This window comes from Panthera tigris, chromosome D2 (assembly GCF_018350195.1).
Source record: "Panthera tigris isolate Pti1 chromosome D2, P.tigris_Pti1_mat1.1, whole genome shotgun sequence".
NCBI lineage: Eukaryota > Metazoa > Chordata > Mammalia > Carnivora > Felidae > Panthera > Panthera tigris.
Window position 1 is genome coordinate 20,541,863 of NC_056670.1, and position 20,462 is coordinate 20,562,324.

At 38.6% G+C, this 20,462-nt stretch overlaps 1 protein-coding gene across 3 annotated transcripts in view; it reads right to left on the reverse strand.

Moving 5' to 3' along the window:
* FAM13C (family with sequence similarity 13 member C) overlaps positions 1 to 20,462 on the reverse strand; it is a 171,481-nt gene that overhangs the window by 54,050 nt on the left and 96,969 nt on the right. For all 3 annotated transcript variants that reach the window (XM_007095805.3, XM_007095804.3, XM_007095803.3), the window contains one exon: positions 3,823 to 3,907. In XM_007095805.3, coding sequence (XP_007095867.1) covers positions 3,823 to 3,907 — 85 coding nt within the window. The remainder of the gene's footprint in view (positions 1 to 3,822; positions 3,908 to 20,462) is intronic.

The window sequence follows — 20,462 nt, forward strand, 5'->3', positions numbered from 1 at the left end:
TTTTTTGTAATAATCAACATTAGGAACAAGGCTCTTACCCAAATAGTTAGATTTGAAAATCAAGATTTTACAGTAAAAGAATTAATTAGAAACTGCTGTGGCATTATTATTTCTAGTAATAAGTCTTTAGTTATCACTGGTGACAGCTTTTGCCACAAACTCCAAACTATTCAATCACCTGTGGTCACACAGAACAGGGGTTACTATGCTTAGTCATGTGGAACAAACAGTCCTTCTGCAAACTTAGAAAATGACAAGCAGTTGAAAAGAAATTTTCATTCCATTTTCTGTTCAACAACACCAGAATAGATCCTTACTAATGCAACAGAGGAAGCATTTGCTTCAACTGTAAGAGGCTATTGATGTAGTTCGGATTTTTGAGCCTAAGTGCTTTCGGGGTTTCCATATCAAATTAGGCAATTTGCAACCTACAAGTAGGGTGACTAGTTGTCACAGATTGCCTAGGACTAAGAATTCCAAGCATGTGTGACTTTTAATGATAAAACTGGGACATTCCTGGGCAAATTGGACATTCCATGACAATTGGTTACCCTATGTACAGTCTTGAAGTTATCTACCAGGTGTCATTTTTTTCTAAGGGCCTCTACATCTACACCCCTCAAATCTGTCCCTGTCCCTTGTCCATGTCCCATCCCACCCTTTTCTAGCCTGAGGACTTGGGTGCTCAAGAACCTTCCTCCTTCTGAAGTAAATGACTGAGCCAACTGGTCACTGACCCTGAGTTGTAAGTCCATGTTGTCCATGAAACTGAGGTGAAGCAGAGTCAAAGAGAACCTGAGAGAACCTGGTCTTCTCTCTCATAATTCAAGACACTTAAATAATGGTTCCCACCATTTGGGAGTGTTTATGAAATATAAATATTACAAGACTTCTACCCCAGACTGTCTAAAGATAAGGACTAAGAATCCTTGCAGAAGCTTGCAAAGCTTCCTGGTAATTGTGATGTGCAGGAAGTCTCACAAACACTATTTAGAACACAGTGCTCCTCCAGGGGTACCATGAAATGTGTTTTTGCTGCAAGTGCAGTTCATAATTGCATTGCCAGAGTGGAGACACATTTCAGGTATTTTACTAGGTAGGACTGATCTTTGCAATACATAAACCCAAGTTAAAACCCAATACTTTGATCTCAAGATGTAGAGAGTATAATGCTTTGCTAAGATCATCATTTCAAATGCCTACTGAAAAAGTTTTACTTTACTGGTCAGGTCCTAATTGAGTCTAAAGAAAGCTTGAAACCTATTTATGTCATACCAATTTATAGTTATAAATGTTTGCTTTTAATAGTGAACTGGTAGCATATTATGTCCAGAAATTCCTGTAAAAATCACCCTTGGGCTTTGTCTTTGTTATAGCAATTATTGATATCAAAAATAAGTAATTGAATATTTACATACATGTAAGGCTCAGGGCTAGATGTTATACTTTGGGAAAGGACAAAATTTTAAATTACTATATTCCTTTATAGACTTATGGCCATTTGTACTATTATGTGATCACACTCTCAAAAGAGATTTATACACACATAAAAACTAGCTTCGAGATGTTCAAAGATCACTCTAGAAATCCCTTCACAGGGCCTAAGACTCTAAATGAGCAAACATTTCTTCCTTCTGAGTGACACATGGAATAGAAATATAGGACCTTCCTATAAACACTTATCTTGGAAGCCAATGAGACTAAACGATCCCATAAATTAATCTGTGAAAACCTAGTCTAAATGCTTGCCAATTTGGCAATATTCCTGCCAAATGAAGAGACTTCTTAGGTCCCTAAAAACATCTAGCAGGTGGTTTCCAGATTGTGTCAAAGGGTTATTGGAAAATTAGAGAAGAAAGGTGTCAAATAAATATTACAAGTTTCAATATAAGGGCTGGAGCTTCTTCACTTTCCCCATATCAAGTTTCATGCAGTCATTTTAGCTAAATGAGACTCCTTATTCACAAAGACTACAAAGGTGAAAAACATCAAGATGGGTTTTTGAAAACTTGTGAGAAATCTTGACTAGTACACACATAGTGAAACGTCTCTTTTTCATAGACTCTCTTGGAAGGGCTCTGGAACATCTCAGATTCACCTACATTTTGGAAAATTCAGTACCCAACCCACAAGTCTCCTTTGTAAGGAACCTTCTGTCCATTTCTGCCATTTAACACTTAACATGAAATGTATTGATGGTTCCTTTGTATGGGCAATTCCTACATGAACTCAGTATGTATTTCCATTACACAAGGAGTGTTAATAAAGTTGTCCAAATCCTGTCCATCCAGGATGAGAAAATGCAAAACTACTCCTGATCTTTGGAGAATATAAGACAATACATGCACTTAAAAGTCATCATGTAAAATTAAAAAAAATATATATCCATATCCAACACGCAAATATTGTACAATTCTGCCAGATACTTGTGTAGCTACACAAAACATCAAATAACTCAAAAGTTAATTTATATCTGGCTTAAGATTTCTTTATGTGTTTTGTATGTGGTTTGTTGGGGTTGGTAGAAGAAAAAGAGTGTGTCTAATAATCTGACTTAAACCTCTAATTAGATCGACATTGGGCTCTGCCCATTTTACTTGCCTCCCATCCAAACACAATGGCCAACAGAACAAGGGTAGCTCACCAGACAATAATGACACCCAACTAGCCACCTGCATCCATGAGGAAATAATTTATCACTTAACAGCAGGTTTGCACCTGGCCTCAGTGTCCTTACTGTGAAGTGTATTATTTCACAGGTTTGTTTAAAAATTTAATATAAAATATACAAAGTACTTAGGACAGTGTCTGGATCACAAAAGTCTTCAATAACAGTAGCTACCATTAATAGCTTTATTATTGGCCACTATTATTAATATGCTTAGTTGTTAATATTCTTAATTAATAAACACTGGAAGTTTTGCCTACTTAGACCATATGGATCTGTTTTAAACAGTAATGTTTTAAATGAACTATTAATAATCATACTGAAACACTCTACCTTCTTAAATCTCTTCCTTCAATTCTTGAAACTAAAGGGCATCTCATGAAGCAAGCTCACTTAAGCCAATTTTACCACCTATCTAGAAACCAGTTTACAAACCCCTGATCTATTTGTGTTACAAAAGATAAGCTGTGCTCTCATTTCTACTCATATAAATTAGTGTTTCTTTTCTATCTAAATCTTTCAGGGAGCATTAGTTTGCCTTCTGCTTACTAGTCAATCTACCATTCCTGGGATTAAAACCAGAGAAATTATCAGACAAATGAGAACCAATTTTGAGACTTTTCAACACAGACGTTAATGCTAAAAAAAAATTGAGACAAAAAAAGACAATATAGGATCAGAATGAGCTACACCACTCACCTCCACTTTCCTATGTTGATGAATCATCTTACAAGCAGGTAATAGAAGAAAGGAAGTAGTAATGTTAAAACTATCCCATCACTGAATACCTCAAAAATACCATGACAATCGACAGTACAGATTATCTACATGCAGTGATAGAAAATGAGCACACTACTTGTTTGTCACAGGAGGCCAATCGGGCATTCATTAGGACCAGGAGTAGTGGTGGATGTTTTTCACCTGACACCTATTTATGCATAGTCTGATGCTTGGCCCCCAGCTGGAGAGAATCTCTGTATCAGAACACACCTTAATTCTTCCTGCACCGTCTCAGCTCCCCCACTGCACCTCTTCAGCTTTTCTGTTGCACCAGGCATGGTTTCCCACAAGAGGCCAGGTTTAGGAGAAAGCAGCAAGAGCCTGAACTATCCTGATGGTACATGTGAGGACATTCCCCCACCTCAGCCTCTTACCTGCAACATCTGCGCCTTCTGCAAGCACACTCTGGGTCGACACTGGGTCTGGGTCCTTGAGTCCATGCACCTGAGCAGCTTCTTCCTGGTTTGTCAAAAATGCAGAGCACAGATCAGTTTCTAGGGCTTGGAGCTTGAGCAAGGAATTCTGCCAGCAAAAGCAGAACATCAGGCTAGCTAAGTAACTGCCTAATACACAACAGTAAGTCCGCAGTTCCTGCAGAACACCTTCCTCCAGCGCCTGGCAGGAGGAGGATCTCAACCACAGCTGCTTCAGGCAGAGCTGATTTTACCAGAATCAGGTACACATTATTCCACATGCAACCTCAGTTTCTGCCTCATTTCAATCCTAACGTATTTGGCTTTATATGTCACACACGGGACTGGTGATTTCGTCAGCAAGAGACGCTGCACCAAGAGAACCAATCTGAGACGGTATCTGCTTCCCGGGTGCTTGAGGCTTTACGCTTTGCAAGTGTTTCATTCATTGTGCTGACATCAGGAGCAAGTGATATTAGGCCCCTCCCAGGCTACCATTCATAAAAGCCAGCATCCCTTAACCTCCGAACACTGCAGCAGACTGCAGTGCATAAAGAGTTACTGCTGCAGAGACTGCCTAGCATCTGGGAGCTGCTTCTGGGCTCCCTGATCTACATCTGTATGTGTGTGTGTGTGTGGGGGGGGGTGTATGCATGCGTGTGTGTGTGTGTGTGTGTGTGTGTCTTCTGAAGTTGTTCCTCTCACATGGAATGGCTATCACTGCCTTTATCAGGAGCAGAGTGGAAGAAGCAAGGCAGAGGGCCCTGGTCACTGAGTGTGACCCAGCCACTGAGGGAGAAGCAATTTCTGAGCTCCCAGAACAACCCTACCCCACCCCCTTCATTTCCCATTTTAAATTTCTCTCATGGTTCTTAATAAGAATAGAGTCATACAGACTGATGCATGTATCCTGCCATGATGCAGATACCCAGCAAATTAATTCCCCTGACCAGGTGAAAGTGAGTCACGCCTGAGGCCTTGGCCAGGAGCCACTCCCCTGCAACAGGAAAGCTCTGCAGGCCTCAGCAGCTCCTCCACCCACAGAGCTCCTGGCAGGGGTGGCTACCTGCAGTGGAGCCAGTGATCCTGTGCCTACTATGACTCTCCCATACACACACACACACACTCTATTGACAGTCTACTCCCCATACACCTTCATACCCAACCATCACACCCTACTCCATACACATACCCCCATTCCTATCCCACACATACTCTCACACCCTACCTCATATATACCTTCACCTCCTGTTCTCCACACCCTCATGTCCAACCCCCTACCTTCGCACTACTTTGCACATACAATGTAACCCACAAATAACCACATATAAACTCTCGTTCCTACCTTCACACTCATCCCTTATATCCCCTACTACACACACACACACACACACACACACACACACACATGCACACGGAAGCACCCTACCTTACACCCTACATACACCCTCATACTCAACTCCCACTCTCACATCTATTCAGTACACACACACACCTACCCCCATATACACCCTTATACCTTACCTCACATAAGCACCTACCCCCAACATCTCCTCACACTGAACTCCTCCCCTTATACAATACCCACTCCCACACCCATACCCTCATCCATGCTGTTTATGTGAGCAAATATGAGCCCAAAGCAGTGTTTTCAAAGTTGTTCACTGCTAAGTGGGCTCCAGATACCTCCTGTGCTGTGCTCAGAGATGAAGGTACAAACCTCCTTTGTGCTCAGGGGTTGCTGATTGAGACCACACAGTTCAGATGAGACATCTACCTGAGACCAGATCACTTTTTTACTGCTCTCTCCTCCTTTCTGGGATGCTCTCCCAGAAGCTGAGTGTGGAAGTCAGAGCCTGAGGTTACTGACAGGAGGTATAGAGGAATAAGGACACCAAGTTTCTGAAAAGAATTCCAACCATCTGGGAAGCAAAAAGAATAATTCCAGGCAAGCTTCCTACTGAAGGACCTTGGAAATGAGCACAACCTTTAAAAAAGAGCAAAACTATTCTGAAGATTAAGAAATGACACCATGAGAAGGTAAAGTGGTACAGCTGCTATAGAAAAACAGAATAACATTTCCTCAAAAAATTAAAAAAGGACTACCATATGATCCAGCAATTCTGCGACTGTGTATATACCCTAAAAGGATTGAGAGCAGGGACTCAAACAGATATTTGTATACCTATATTCATAGCAATATTTACAATAGACAAGAGGTATATTATGGGATGAATTGTGTCTCCCCCAAATTTATATGTTGAAGACCTAACCCCAATGTAACTGTATTTGGAGATTTTAAGGGTAAAATGAGGTATAAGGGTGTAGTCCAAATTCAATATGATTGGTATAATTATAATTACAGAGAGAAAGAGACACCAGGGATGCACACACAGAGGAAAGGCCACGTGAGAAGGTGGCTATTTGCCAGCCAAGGAGAAAGTCTTCAGGAGAAACCCAACTCTGCCAGCACCTTGACATTCAGCCTCCAGAACTGTGAGAAAATAAACGTTTGTTGTTTCAGCCACCCAGTCTTTTTTTTTAATGGCAACTTTAACAGAGTATTGGCAGACTAATACAAGGTAGAACCAACCCAAGCGTCCATTGACAGATGAATTGATAAAATGTGATATACATACAATGGAGTATTATTTAGCCTTGAAAAGGAAGAAAATTCTGACACATGTTACAACAAACATGAAGCCTGATGACATTTTGCTAAGTGAAATAAGACATTCATAAAAGGACAATATCTAGGGTAATAAAATTAATAGAAATAGAAAATGGTGGTTGCCAGGGGTTGGTGGTGAGGGAAAGGAGGTTAGGTTTAATGGGTACAAAATCTCAGATAGGAAAGATGAATAAAGTTCTGGAGATGGATGGTGGTGATAGTTTCACAACAATGTGAGTGTACTTAATACCAATGAACTGTATGTTTGAAAATGGTTAAAGTAGTAAATGTTATATATATATATTACTATAATTTAAAAAGTAAAAGTGAAGAGAAAGAAAGAAGAAAGAAATAAAGGTAAGAGAAAGAAAGAAAGAAAGAAAGAAAGAAAGAAAGAAAGAAAGAAAGAAATTCCTCCCCTCCATTTAGAGGGAGGATGTAGAACCAGCAGCTTCTTGCAGATTCCATGTTTTCTTGTATATTCTACAAAGCAGAGGAGGACATGTCAGCTCTGCTACATCCTATTCATCTGACTTTGGGCAAGCATCTGGGCTATTCTAAACCTTGGTTTCTTCATCTGTAAAAAAAAGGCAATAATAACACTAACAATGACAGCTGTTGTAAGAATTAAATGGAAGAACACATGAAATGCACTTTGCACAGCACCAGCATATAGTAAACACTCAAGGACTGAACACTGGGTTTATTATGAATTATCTCTACACCCCAGAGGCTGCTGGGTAGAGCTCTTGTCATGTGCAAGGCCAAACTCTATACCAATTCTAAGGCCTTGACTCATAACTTCATCTCCCAGGGCCCGACTGTCTGCATCTGCCTATAAAGGTCCTGAGACTGGATGACTTCTAAGTTCCTTTCCAGCTTTATTTTTTATTTTTTTTTAATGTTTATTTATTTTGGAGAGAGTGCATGTGAATGGGGAGAGACAGAGAGAGAGGGAAACACAGAATCTGAAGCAGGCTTCAGGCTGTGAGCTGTCAGCACAGAGCCCAACATGGGGCTCGAACCCATGAACTGTGAAATCATGACCTGAGCCCAAGTCGGATACTTAACCAAGACTGAGCCACCCAGGTGCCCTCCTTTCCAACTTTAAATGAAAGGAAAGCAAACATGCATATACTGAGGATGGTGCACAGAATGTCACAAAGTAGGTGCTTAGACAATGTTTCTGGAACTGAATAAAGTGTAAATAGCAAAGAATTTCAATGCAAAGGACTATCAGCTCACATTCACATTCAAAGGCTACTGAACTCCCACAGGGAGTGAGATATGATGCTGAGACCCAATTGTGGCTAGAAGTGGTAACTGGGTTGTCATCCATCTTCCTCTCCCACTTCCTCCCTTGTACTCATACTGAAGCAAAATCAAAACTTGCTTGATTAAGTTTGCCAAAGGAGATCCATCTGCTTGGCTGATTTATTCCTTTCTGAGAAACCAGATAAGTGTAAGATTAAAGGAATGGAGAAGAAAACAAGTGACAAATGAGACAGGAGAGAGAAGATGAGGGTCTCAATGGACAAGTAGAAGGGGAAAAAATAAGCTGCTATAACTGAGAATAAGAAAGCAGAATGGAAGAAACTATGCAGACCAGCTGTCATCAACTATATCCCTTCCCCACCCCCAAACTGACCCTTTACCTGAAGATGACCTGCTGCTCCCCAATATAAGAACAGAAAGTGGGAACTTGGACACCATGTGTGGAACAGGTCCATAAAGGAATACCTGTCCTGATGACTAGGAAACCCAGGACAGGGATGAGAGTGGGGACTTTACCTGTGAACAATCTATGCCACTGTCACATGTCCTTCCAGTGGGCAACAGAAGACATCTGGCCAGCCATCAGGGCTGAGTCCCACAGAGCCACCCTTGAGAAGGCCCATGGACAACTCAAACTGCACAAACAAGGGTCATACTTCTACATAAATGTCACAGCACACATGCAGCTCCTAAGCTCTAGCAGCTTTAAATGCACAGAGAGATGCACTAGGCTCTGGTGAGACTGATATCAGACCCTTCCTAATGAGGCTTCCTCTCTACTGGGGAGACAGCCATAAAACAAGGAAACAAATCAAACAATAATGTCAGTTTCTACTGTCATAGGGTGATGGAGGAAAGAAACCATAAGCCCAAGGAAAGAGTAAACACCTATTTCACTCTGATTATCCTTGACTTTGTGATCTTTAATGTAGGAACATGCTTTTGCTCTACAGAAAAATTAAGGGCAGTAAATCCCCGGTGTCTTTGTGCTACCTCAATGGAACCCTTCTCTAACTAGGACCCCCACCCTCTGTGAAGCTGCCCCCAGCCCATCCCTCAGGGGTGGGCTGCTAGCACTTTTCCATGTTTATATTCCAAGTCTGCATGAATGGGTCTCTAGGATCTGCAGGAAAATTGAACAAAGGCTGATGGATCCTCTAAAGAAAAATGACTACCTCTCTTTTCCACCTCTTGCATCTGGGTATGAAAAAAAACAAAGACAAGTCAGTGAAACCTAGGTGTGGCTTTCTAAAAGCTAATTTCTCTCTTTTACATAATGGAAAACATGCTACTTGTTTTAGAAAATACTATACTCACTTTTCTCTCCTATGCAATTACCAAATCTCTCTTTAGTTTGGTTGGAATGGAGAACACCCACACAGGCTGGATAGTTAAATACTATTTTAAGGTGCCTTTGTCTGCAATTCACCAGTGGCAGAGTAGGGACAGCTTACTTTTAATTTCTGTGAAGAGATTTAGTTGTCCTCTCACATCCCTTTATTCAAGAACTGTATACAGATTCTCTATAGTGATGTGAAGATCGAACTGGAAATTTGCTAAAAGTTGGGGATACAACTGGGTCTCTGAACATCCTCAGTTCTACTTACCACTATTCTTCCATGATTTTAATGTTTTCTATGCATATTTCCTCAATTACCCACCTCCCTAACACACACACATACACACATAGGCACACACATAATATCCCCTCTTTGCATTTGCTTCCTGACCCCACCTCCCTAGGCCTGATTTAGCTATAGTTGCTTCACAGTCAAATTTCTATAAATTTCTTGAGCCAGTTTTGATTACCTTACCTAAGTAGAGCCCCTCAATTTCTCTGTTAGCATCTCATTTATTTTCTTTCTAATACTTGATATAATATGTAAATTCATTCATTTCCTTACTTGTTTATTGGCTCTTTCTAGCTCCAAATGGGCTGGCAATATGCTTCCATTTTTCACTACCATACCTAGCACAATGAGTATCACAGGAGACAACCAATAAAAACACTGCCATTGCATATTAATTTTGATTTCCTGGACTCTTTAGGCCCTTCTGAGTACCAATTTCAAGCTGCCCTGTTGCCCTGGTCCAGAAAATTTAAAATCATTACAAATCACTAGGGAATTTACTGAAGATGTGCATTCACTCAGGGACTACCCCAGAGATTCAGATTCTGTGGTCCAGGACAGGGTCATTTAGATACAGGAGGTCCAAGATCTATACTTTAAAGATATAGTTCCTATTCCCTCAGGATTTGGCTCACTCTAAATGCTGTCTTACTTGCCTGAGTCCCTGTCCCTGGGACAATAGCTTTTCCATGACTCCTTGCCCTCTGATACCCTCATTATTCTCCTGCCCTGGACTCCCCTTGATGGCTGCCGCTCTGCCGCCCCCCCGCCCCCACCTCCACACACATACCAAGACACATAAAGTATGAAGTGCTCAGAAGCAAGGCAATGTTGCCTCCTGAATTGTTGTTGCGGATCTCTGAATGTTCCTGCCAAAGAAGTGGGACTTCCCCCAATAGTAATGTCTATAAGAAAATGCCAAATTGACCCTGCCCCAAGAAAGACTGGGCTTTTGGCTAATTTCTTTGGGGCCTGTGTTGCTTATATCCCAGCACGTTTTTCAGCCAGGTCTAAATGAAGGATGACACAACTCAGCTCAGCCTCCCTCTGCTCCAGATGATCAGCTATCACCCCCACAATCCCCTATGGAGAAATTCAATGCAAGGGAACAAACTATTCACTTCTAGGGGCCCTTTGTTGACAGGAGGATCTAGGTCATAGTCTGATGTTACCAGGATTTCTTTTTAAACAAGGACAACATCACCACAACACACAATAACCCAAACCAAATTTCCTTTTAGATGGATGATTTCAACCTGGGAAGGGGGAGTCCTGTACTTCATTTCATCTCTGTTGTGGTGTCCTTGTTATGTTCACCTTAGTGAATAAATATGAAAATGAGATGTTTGGAAGAGAATAATACAGTTTTATGAACTCATATTTTAATTCAGGACTCTGAACTTTTCTAGATGATAAGACATTGATTTTCTAAAACTACAATGTGTCTCATTTTCAATTTATAGTGTGGATTTCAATACTTTGTCTTTGGAGCTATTAAGGTCCTATTAAAAGGACAAGTATGAAAGTGAATAGCTACCTCCCCCCCCACAAAAAATTCATACTTTCCAAAACATCAGTTATAATCCAAGGGCTGAAGTCCACAAGTGTAGTCTGTGTTGTAACCCATACATTAATTCTTACTGGTATTTCTGTTCTAATTTCTTTTAGCTCTGAAAAATATTCTGTTTAAAAAATAAACTCAGTAAGATAGGATGATCTACAATGAAAATGCAAGAAAATCTGGAACTCCCCTACATCTGTGGATGTACCAAATTTATATGGCTACATATGTAATGATCTTCTCTGAAAAAAAACCTTGAAAACTAGCTGAACAGCTATTCTGCAACAAAGAATAAAAGGGCTACATTGAGAAGGATAGGAGAAGCAGACACACAATCTTGCCAAAAACCCCCACCCCCAGCATGGTGATCCACAATCAGGAGGAATCTCACAAATACAAAGCCCCCTGAGAAGTGAGAGGAGGGTTTCATGCCCTACATCAGGCATCCCATCCCTGGAGCCTACAGTGGATATACAAACCCCCAAAACATCTGACGTTGAAAAACAGTGGGACTCATGTCCATAAAACCCAGGGGACTGCACAGAACTGAGATACTTGAGGCCTTATATGCAGACTAACTAACCCTGAGGACTAGAGCAGAAGCAGCAGTTTGAAAAGTGCCTAAACTACATGTAAAGAAGATTCATTTGCTAATCTTTTTTTAAAATATAACCTATTGTCAAATTGGCTAACATACAGTGTGTAAAGTGTGCTTTTGGTTTTGGGGGTAGATTCCCGTGATTCATCGCTTACATACATCATTCAGTGCTCATCCCAGTAAATGCCCTCCTCAATGCTCATCACCCATTTTCCCCTCTCCCCCACACCCCCACCAACCCTCAGATTGTTCTCTGTATTTAAGGCTAATCTTAAACCATCTGCTGAAGGTGCAGGAGTCTATTAGGACTCTGTGGGGAAAGAGGCACTGGCAGGTGCCACTTTTGTACTCTTCCTCTAACTTGATAGTGCAAGCATGTGTGCCCCAGCCCTGAATTTTCCCACTGCTTTGCCAAAGTTGGCAGATGAACCCTTGCCCTGCAGTCTCCCACTGTCCTGGTGTGGCCTGCCAGCACACTCCAGCCCCATGTTCTCCCATTGCCTTACTAAGGCCAGTGGGCATGCACAGTCCATATAGGGAACACTCCTTGATAATTTCACTCTTCTGGATAAGTAGGATTATATTCCTGAGTTCCATAGGACTATGACAATTGGAAATGTTTCTTGGCAGACTACTACCACCCCAGACTGAAAGACACCCCCAGTCTTTCTGCTAAAAAGGCATATTTACTTATTCTGGACCTTCAGCATGAGGGATAGACTTCAGGTTTGCCAAACATCTAGGGGCTATGGAAGTGTTCTCAAGGAACCTAAGTGGGAACACCATCATTGTGTTCTCCTTTGACCTCACTACCACACAAGCTGGTACCTCCCAGAAAAGAATGCACTCATCTGAAGCTCTGATTTTTGCAACCATCATTCAGGGGACACCTCCAGATGACCTGTCTGGAAACTATAATTGCAGTCCTTCATGAGTATATATATTTGCAAACTTTAAAAGTTGCTGCCTGAGGATCTGGCTTCCAATCACCTGAAACTAGGTGTTGACTGAGATTTCTCCCTTTGGGACACTTACATGCCTTGGCACACTCTCAAAAAGTGGGACCTACCAAGAATAAATGAGGCTGCTTAGACAATCACAAAAGTTCTAGAGACAACCAAGGACTAGGGCAAGTTTGAAAGATAAGGTTCATCTCCTACATGAGGCCACTCCTTCAAGATTCGGAGAGATAGCTGTTTCCCCTAATACATAGAAACAGACACAGAGAGTCAGTCAAAATAGAAAAACAGAGAACCATGTTCCAAATAAAAGAACTAACTAAAACCTCAGGAAAAAAACCAATAAAATGTAGATAAGTAAGCTACATTATAAAGATTCAAAGTAATGATCACAAAGATGCTCACCAAACTTGGGAGAAGAATGGATGAACCCAGTGAGAACTTCAACCTCTAAAGAGATAAAGAATATAAGCAAGTACCAAACAGAAGTCACAGACCTGAAGAATATAAGAGGAATGAAAAACACACTGAAGGGAATAAACAGCAGATTAGAGGATAAAGAAAACTGATTAGTGATGTGATAGACAGGGTAGTAGCAATCACTCAAACTGAAGAGCACAGAAAGAAAAAAGATTTTAAAGAAATGAGGATAGCTTAAGGGACCTCTGGGACAACACCAAGGGTACTAAAGTTATCATTACGGGGATTACAGAATGAAAAGAGAGACAGAGAGAGACAGAGAGAGAGAGAGGCAGAAAACTTACCTGAAAAAATAACCGCTGAAAATTTCCCTAGCCTGGGGAAAGTAACAGACATCAAGGTACAAGAAGCACAGAGAGTTCCAAAAAATGTGAACCCAAAGAAATCCACACCAAAACGCATTAAAATTAAAATGCCAAAATTTAAAAATAATGAGAATCTTAAAAGCAGCAAGACAAAGCAAGTTGTTAAATATAAGGGAATCCATTCCCCAAAAAGGTTTTCAGCTGATTTTTCATCAGAAGGTTTTCAGGCCAAAAGGGAATGGCACAATATATTCAAAGTGCTGAAAAAAAAAAAAACCCAAAAACTTACAACCAAGGACACTCTATGTGACATGGTTATCATTCAGAATTGAAGGGAAAATAAAGAGCAAAAAGGAGTTCATCACCACTGAACTGTCTTTATAAGAAATATTAAAGGGACTTCCTTAAGCAGAAAAGAAAAGGTCATAACTAGAAATAAGAAAATATTTGAAGGAGAAAATCTGAATGGTAAAGGAAAACATACAGAAATGGTAAAGGCAAGTGGATCAACCACTTATAAACTAGTATGAGGGTTACAAGACAAAAGCAGTAAAATCAATTAAATCTACAATAATTATATAAAGGATACACTAAATAAAAATATGTAAAATATGACATCAAAAACATACAATGTGTTGGGGGAGAAATAAAAATGTAGCCCTATCAGAATGCATTTGAACCTAAACAACCACCAACTAAAATAGACTGCTATATACGTAAGTGGTTATATATGAAACTCATGGTAACCACAAACCAAAAACCTATACTACATACATAAAAAATAAACAGAAAGGAATCCAAACATAACACTAAAGAAAGTCATCAAATCACTAGCAAATAAAGAGAAAAGAACAAAGAAGAGCTACAAAAACAAGCAGAAAACAATTAGCAAAATGGCAATAAATATATTCTTAACAATAACTCATTTATATGTAAATTGGCTAAATGTTCCAATCAAAAGACATAGGATAGCTGAATGGAAGATGGAAGGGGGAAAAAAAAACAAAAACAATACCCATCTATATGCTGCCTACAAGCCACTCACTTTAGATCTAAAGATCCAAATAGACTGAACGTGAACGGATAGAAATATGTTCCATGCGAATGTAAACAAACAAACAAAAAGCTAGGGTGACAATATTTATGTTAGACAAAATAGACTTTAAAACAAAGTTTGCAACAAGAGACAGAGAAGAAGATTACATAATGATAAAGAGATTAATAATAAAAGATACAATATTGTACATATTTATACACCCAACATAGGAGTACCTAAATATATATGACAAATATTAACAAATGCAATGGGAAAAATTGACAGTAATACAATAATAGTAGGGAACTTTAACAACCCACTTACATTAATGGATAAATCATCCAGACAGGAAATCAATAAGGAAACATTGACACTGAACAACACATTAGACTGAATGGGCATAACAGATATATACAAAGCATTTCTCCAAAAACAAGAGAATATGTTGTCTTCTTGGATGTACATGGAACATTCTCAAAGACAGATAACGTTAGCCCCAAAATAAGTCTCAATAAGTTTAAGAAGGCTGAAATCACATTAACCAACTTTTCTGACCACAGCACTATGAAACTAGAAATCAACTACAAGAAGAAAACTGGAAAAGCACAAACTTGTAAAGACTAAACAATATGTTACAAGACAGCCAATGGGGTCAATGAAAAAAATCAAAGAGGAAAGCAAAAACATCTTGAGACATATGAAAATGAAAACACAATGCTCAAAAATATGGGACGCATCAAAAGTAGGTCTAAGAGGGACGTTTATAGTGATACAGGCCCATCTCAAGAAATAACAACAAATTTGGGGACTCAAATAAACTATCTAATCTTACACCTAGAGCAACTAGAAAAAAAAAGAACAAAGCCTTACATTAGTAGGAGGAAAGAAATAATAAAAATCAGATCATAAATAAACAGGGATGAAAAAATCAATAGAAAATATTAATAAAATTAAGAGCTGTGATGAAGATGGTGAAGTAGGAAGATTCTAAAGTTACCTCATCCCACAGACCCACTGAGATAAAAGCTGCACCTATGAAACTAACTCTTAAAATGACCCTAAGACTGGCAGAACAGACATTCCACAGTTAAGTATAGAGAGAAATTCACATTGAAAAGGGTAGGAGGGCAGAGACATGGTTGGAAACCCCTGGTGAGACTAACCACAAATAAGAGAGACATAACAAGTATGGAGAAGTGTGAGGAGCAGACTCCACACCAAGTGCCCTGGCACAGGGGACCCACACTGGGAAGACAAGTCCCCATAACATCTGGCTTTGAAAAACAGTGGGCCTTAACTTTTATAGTTTTAAAAATTAGTAGGCTTACCTCTAGGAGAGTCAGGAGTGGGAAGAAACGGCATAAGAGCCAGAGCAATGAATAATTCAAGCCCAAGATACAGTACAGAAGTATCAGTTTGAAGAGCACCTGGGGTATATGTGAAGGAGATTTATTGACAAATCTTAGCACATGTGATGGAGGGGCAGGGAACTTCAGAAAGTTTGTTAGGGAATATAAGTGTTGGTGGGCACTACTTATTTTACAGTTCCCCAGCCTAGATAGCCAGATGCTTGCAGGAGCCAGTTCTAACATTCTCTAGCTACCTTTCTAGCAAAGCATACCCAACTCCAGAATTCCCCTGTGGACACACCCAACACAACCTTCCTGCCTCAGCAGGCATCCCTCCTAAGCAGCTTCTGCTCCACTGAACCCTGCAGGTAGCCCTGGCAGAGGGGACCACCATCACTCCAAACTTCCTCCTGCCCTAGGGAATGAAGGAGATAACCTCACACACTAGTATGCCCACATTTGCAGCAGCCCAATCTCTTAATGAGAACCTCTCACTTGGCCCAGCAGGGAACAAGTGCTGCCCTTCCTTGTACCCACAACTGTGGCAGAGAAGCTAATTGTAGACAGCTGAGATGACTGCTGGCCCTATCCACCAACAAGACTGCAGTAGCCTCATACAGGCTTCTCAACAGTGTGAAAACCAAATCCTGCCCAGTGTATCCACAGCAAGTAAAGTGGGTAATTGCAGCCAGATGGGCTGAAGGTAATCAGGGCTCAGACACAACAGGAGGGGACATACAGCTCATGTAGGGCCTAGTTCTGGCTACCGGGGGGATTTCACGACAGGTCAAAAGACCTCTTCTGTATAAAGCCACAACTTTCAAGACCAGGAGACATAGCTGACCTACCCAAAGCATAGAAACACAGAGAGTTAGACAAAATGAAGAGACAGAGGAATATGTCCCAAGTCAACGAACAAGACAAAATCACAGTAAATGAGGTAAATGAAATGGAGATAAGCAATATGCCTGGTAAAGAATTCCAAGTAATGGTCATAAAGATACTCACTACACTTGAGTAAGAGTGGGTGAACTCAGTGAGACCTTCAACAAAGAGAGAGAACATAAAAAAGAACCAGTCAGAACTGAAGAATTCAGTAACTAAAATAAAATATATACCAAAGGGAATCAACAGCAGATTAGAGGTTGCAGAAGAATGAACCAGTGATCTAGAATACAGGATAATGGAAAGCAATCAAACTGAGTAGCAAAAAGAAATAACATCAGTGATATCATTGAGCATTTAGCATAATGGGAATCCCAGAAAAGGCAGACAGAAGACTTATTTGAAGAAATAGTAGGTAAAATTTTCCCTAATCTGGAAAATGAAACAGACAACAGGTCCAGGAAGTACAGACAGCCCATATCAAGATGAGCCCAAAGAGGTCCCACCATGACACATGATAATTAAAATGGCTAAAAGCATTAGTAGAGAATTTTAAGAGCAGAAAGACAAAGGAGACATTTATATACAAGGGAAACCCCATAAGGCTATCAACTGATTTTTGAGGAGAAACTGTAAGCCAGAAGGGAGCAGCATGATATATTCAAAGTGCTGAAAGGAAAGTACCTAAAACTAAGAATGCTGTACCCAGCAAGATTATCATTCCCAATAGAAGGAGATATAAAGAGTTTCCCAGACAAAGATTGAAGTGCATTACCACTAAATTATCATTACAAGAAATATTAAAGGAAATTCTTTAAGGGGAAAGAAAAAGGCCATCACTAGAGGAAAACTATAAAAGGAAAAAAAATTTACGAGTAGAAGCAAGCATATAGTAAAGGTAGTAGATTAGTCATTTACAAAGCCAGTATGGAGGTTAAAACATAAAAGTAGTAAAACAATAATATCTACAAAAAATAGTTCAAGAATACAAAAAATAAAGATATGTAAAATATTATATCATATACATAAAAAGGCAGAGGGAAGAGTAAAAATTTAGTGCTTTTAAAAAGCATTCGAACTTATGCAACCATCAAATTAATATATATGCTGTACACATAAGATGTATAAAAACCCAGTGGTAACCACAAATCAAAAACCTATAACAGATACACAAAAGAAATAAGGAATCCAAACATAACAGTAAAAGAAGCCAACAAACCACAAGGGGAGAGAGCAAAAAAGAACTGGAAAATAATGAACAAGATGGCAATAAGTATATACCTACCAATAATTACTTTAAATGTGAATGGACTAAATGCTCCAATCAAAAGACATAGGGTGACTGTATAGATAAAAATAATAAAATAAATAAATAAATAAATAAATAAATAAATATCCATCTATATGCTTCCTACAAGAGACTCACTTTAGACCTGAAGACACATGAAGACTGAAAGTGAAAGGTTGGAAAAAATATATCATGCAAATGAAGCAAAAACAAATGTCAAGTAGCAATACTTCTATAGACAAAATAAGTGTTAAAACAAAGACTATAGCAAGAGACAAAGAAGGGCACTGCATAATGATAAAATGATTAATCAAACAAGAGGATATAAATATATATGCACCCAATATAGAAGCACCTAAATACATAAAGCAAATATTAACAGACAGAAAGGAAGAAATAGACAGGAATACAATGATAATAGGGAACTTTAACATTCCACTTACATCAGCGGATAAAACAAGTAAACAGTGACTTTGAACAACATATTACACCAGATGAACCTAACAGATATATGCAAAACATTCCACCAAAAAGTCGGAGAATACACATTGCTTTCAAGTGCACATGGAATATTCTCCATGATAGATAACATGTTAGGCCACAAACCAAAAAGTCTCAGTAAATTTAAGAAGACTGAAATCATGTCATGCATCATTCCATTCATAATGGTATACAATTGGAAATCCATTTCAAGAAAAAATGTGGAAAAACCACAATACATGGAGGCTAAACAACATGCTACTAAACAACTAATGGATCAACCAAGAAATCAAATAGGAAATCAAAATCTATATGAAGAAAAATAAAAATGAAAACAATAGTTCAAAATCTTTGGAACACAGCAAAAGCAGTTCTAAGAGGAAGACTATAGGAATATAACCTACCTCAAAAAAACAAAAAAAAAAATCTCAAAAAAATGAACTAACCTTATACCTAAAAGAACTAGAAAAATGAAAACAAAGCTAAAAGCAGGTAGAAGGAAATAATAAAGATTACTGCCAAAATAAATGAAATAGTGGCAAAAAAATAGAAAAGATCAATTATACCAAGAACTGGTTTTTGAAAAGATAAGCAAAATTCATAAACTATTAGCCAGACCCATTGAGAGAAGGAGCAATAGGACTCAAATACATAAAATCAGAAATGAAGCAAAAATAACAACTGATGCTGCAGCAATACAAAGGATTATAAACGTACTTTGGTATTTGGAAATCTATCAGTGTGATAAATCACATTAACAAGATAAAGAATAAAAACCATATGATCACCTTAATAGATACAGAAAAAGCATTTGACAAAATACAATATCCATTCATGATAAAAACTCCACAAAGTGAATTTAGAAGAAAATACCTCAATACAATAAAGGCCCTATTTTTAGAAATCACAGCTAACATCATACTCAGTGGTGAAAAACTGAAAGCTTTGCCTCTAAGATTAGGAAAAAGACAAGAATGTCCATAGTTACCTATCAGTTTTATTCAACAACATACTTAAATTTCTAGCCACAGCAATTAGACAAGGAAAAGAAATAAAAAGCATCTAAATCAGTAAGGAAAATTATCACTATTTACAGATGACATAATACTGCATATATACAGAATACTCCACCAAAAAACTTTCAGAACTGATAAATTAATTCAGCAAAATTGTAGGATACAAGATTAATATACAGATATCTGTTGCATTTCCATACACTGATAACAAAGTAGCAAAAAGGAAAATAAAGAAAACAATTCCATCACAACTGCACAATAAAGAATAAAGTACCTAGAAATAAATTGAACCAAGGAAGTGAAAAATCTATACCCAGAAAACTTATAAGACACTGATGAGAGAATCTGAAGATGGCACAAACAAATGAAAAGATATACCAAGCTCATGAATTGGAAGAAATAATATCATTAAAATGCCCATACTACCCAAAGCAATCTACAGGTTCATTGCAAATCCCTATCAAAATTCCAATGGCATTTTTCACAGAACTGGAAAAAAAATTATCCTAAAATTTGTATGTAACCATAAAAGACATCAAATAATGAATGCAATCTTGAGAAAGAACATGGCTGGAGGTATCACAATACAAAATATCAAGGTATACTCAATGCTATAGTAATCAAAATGGTATGGTACTAGCACAAAAATAGACACATAGATGAAAGGAACAGGATAGAGAGCAAAACAAAACAAAATAAAACAAAAAACCAAAAAAAAAACCCCACACCTATATTGTCGATTATTTTAAAACAAAGGATTAAATATATAATGGGGGAAAGACAGTCTTTTCAATAAATGGTATTGGAAAAAATTGGGCAGCTACATGCAAAAGAATGAAAATTGACGCTTTCATATACCATACACAAAAATAAACTGAAAATGGATTAAAAGTTCTTTGTGAGACCTGAAACCATACAATACCTACAGAAAATCTGAATAGATTACTAGTAATGAAATTAAATCAGTAATCAAAAAACTTCCAAAAAGCAACAGTAATTTATTAGACATCAGCCTTAGCAACATATTATGGATATGTCTTCTCATGATAGGGAAAAACACAAAAACA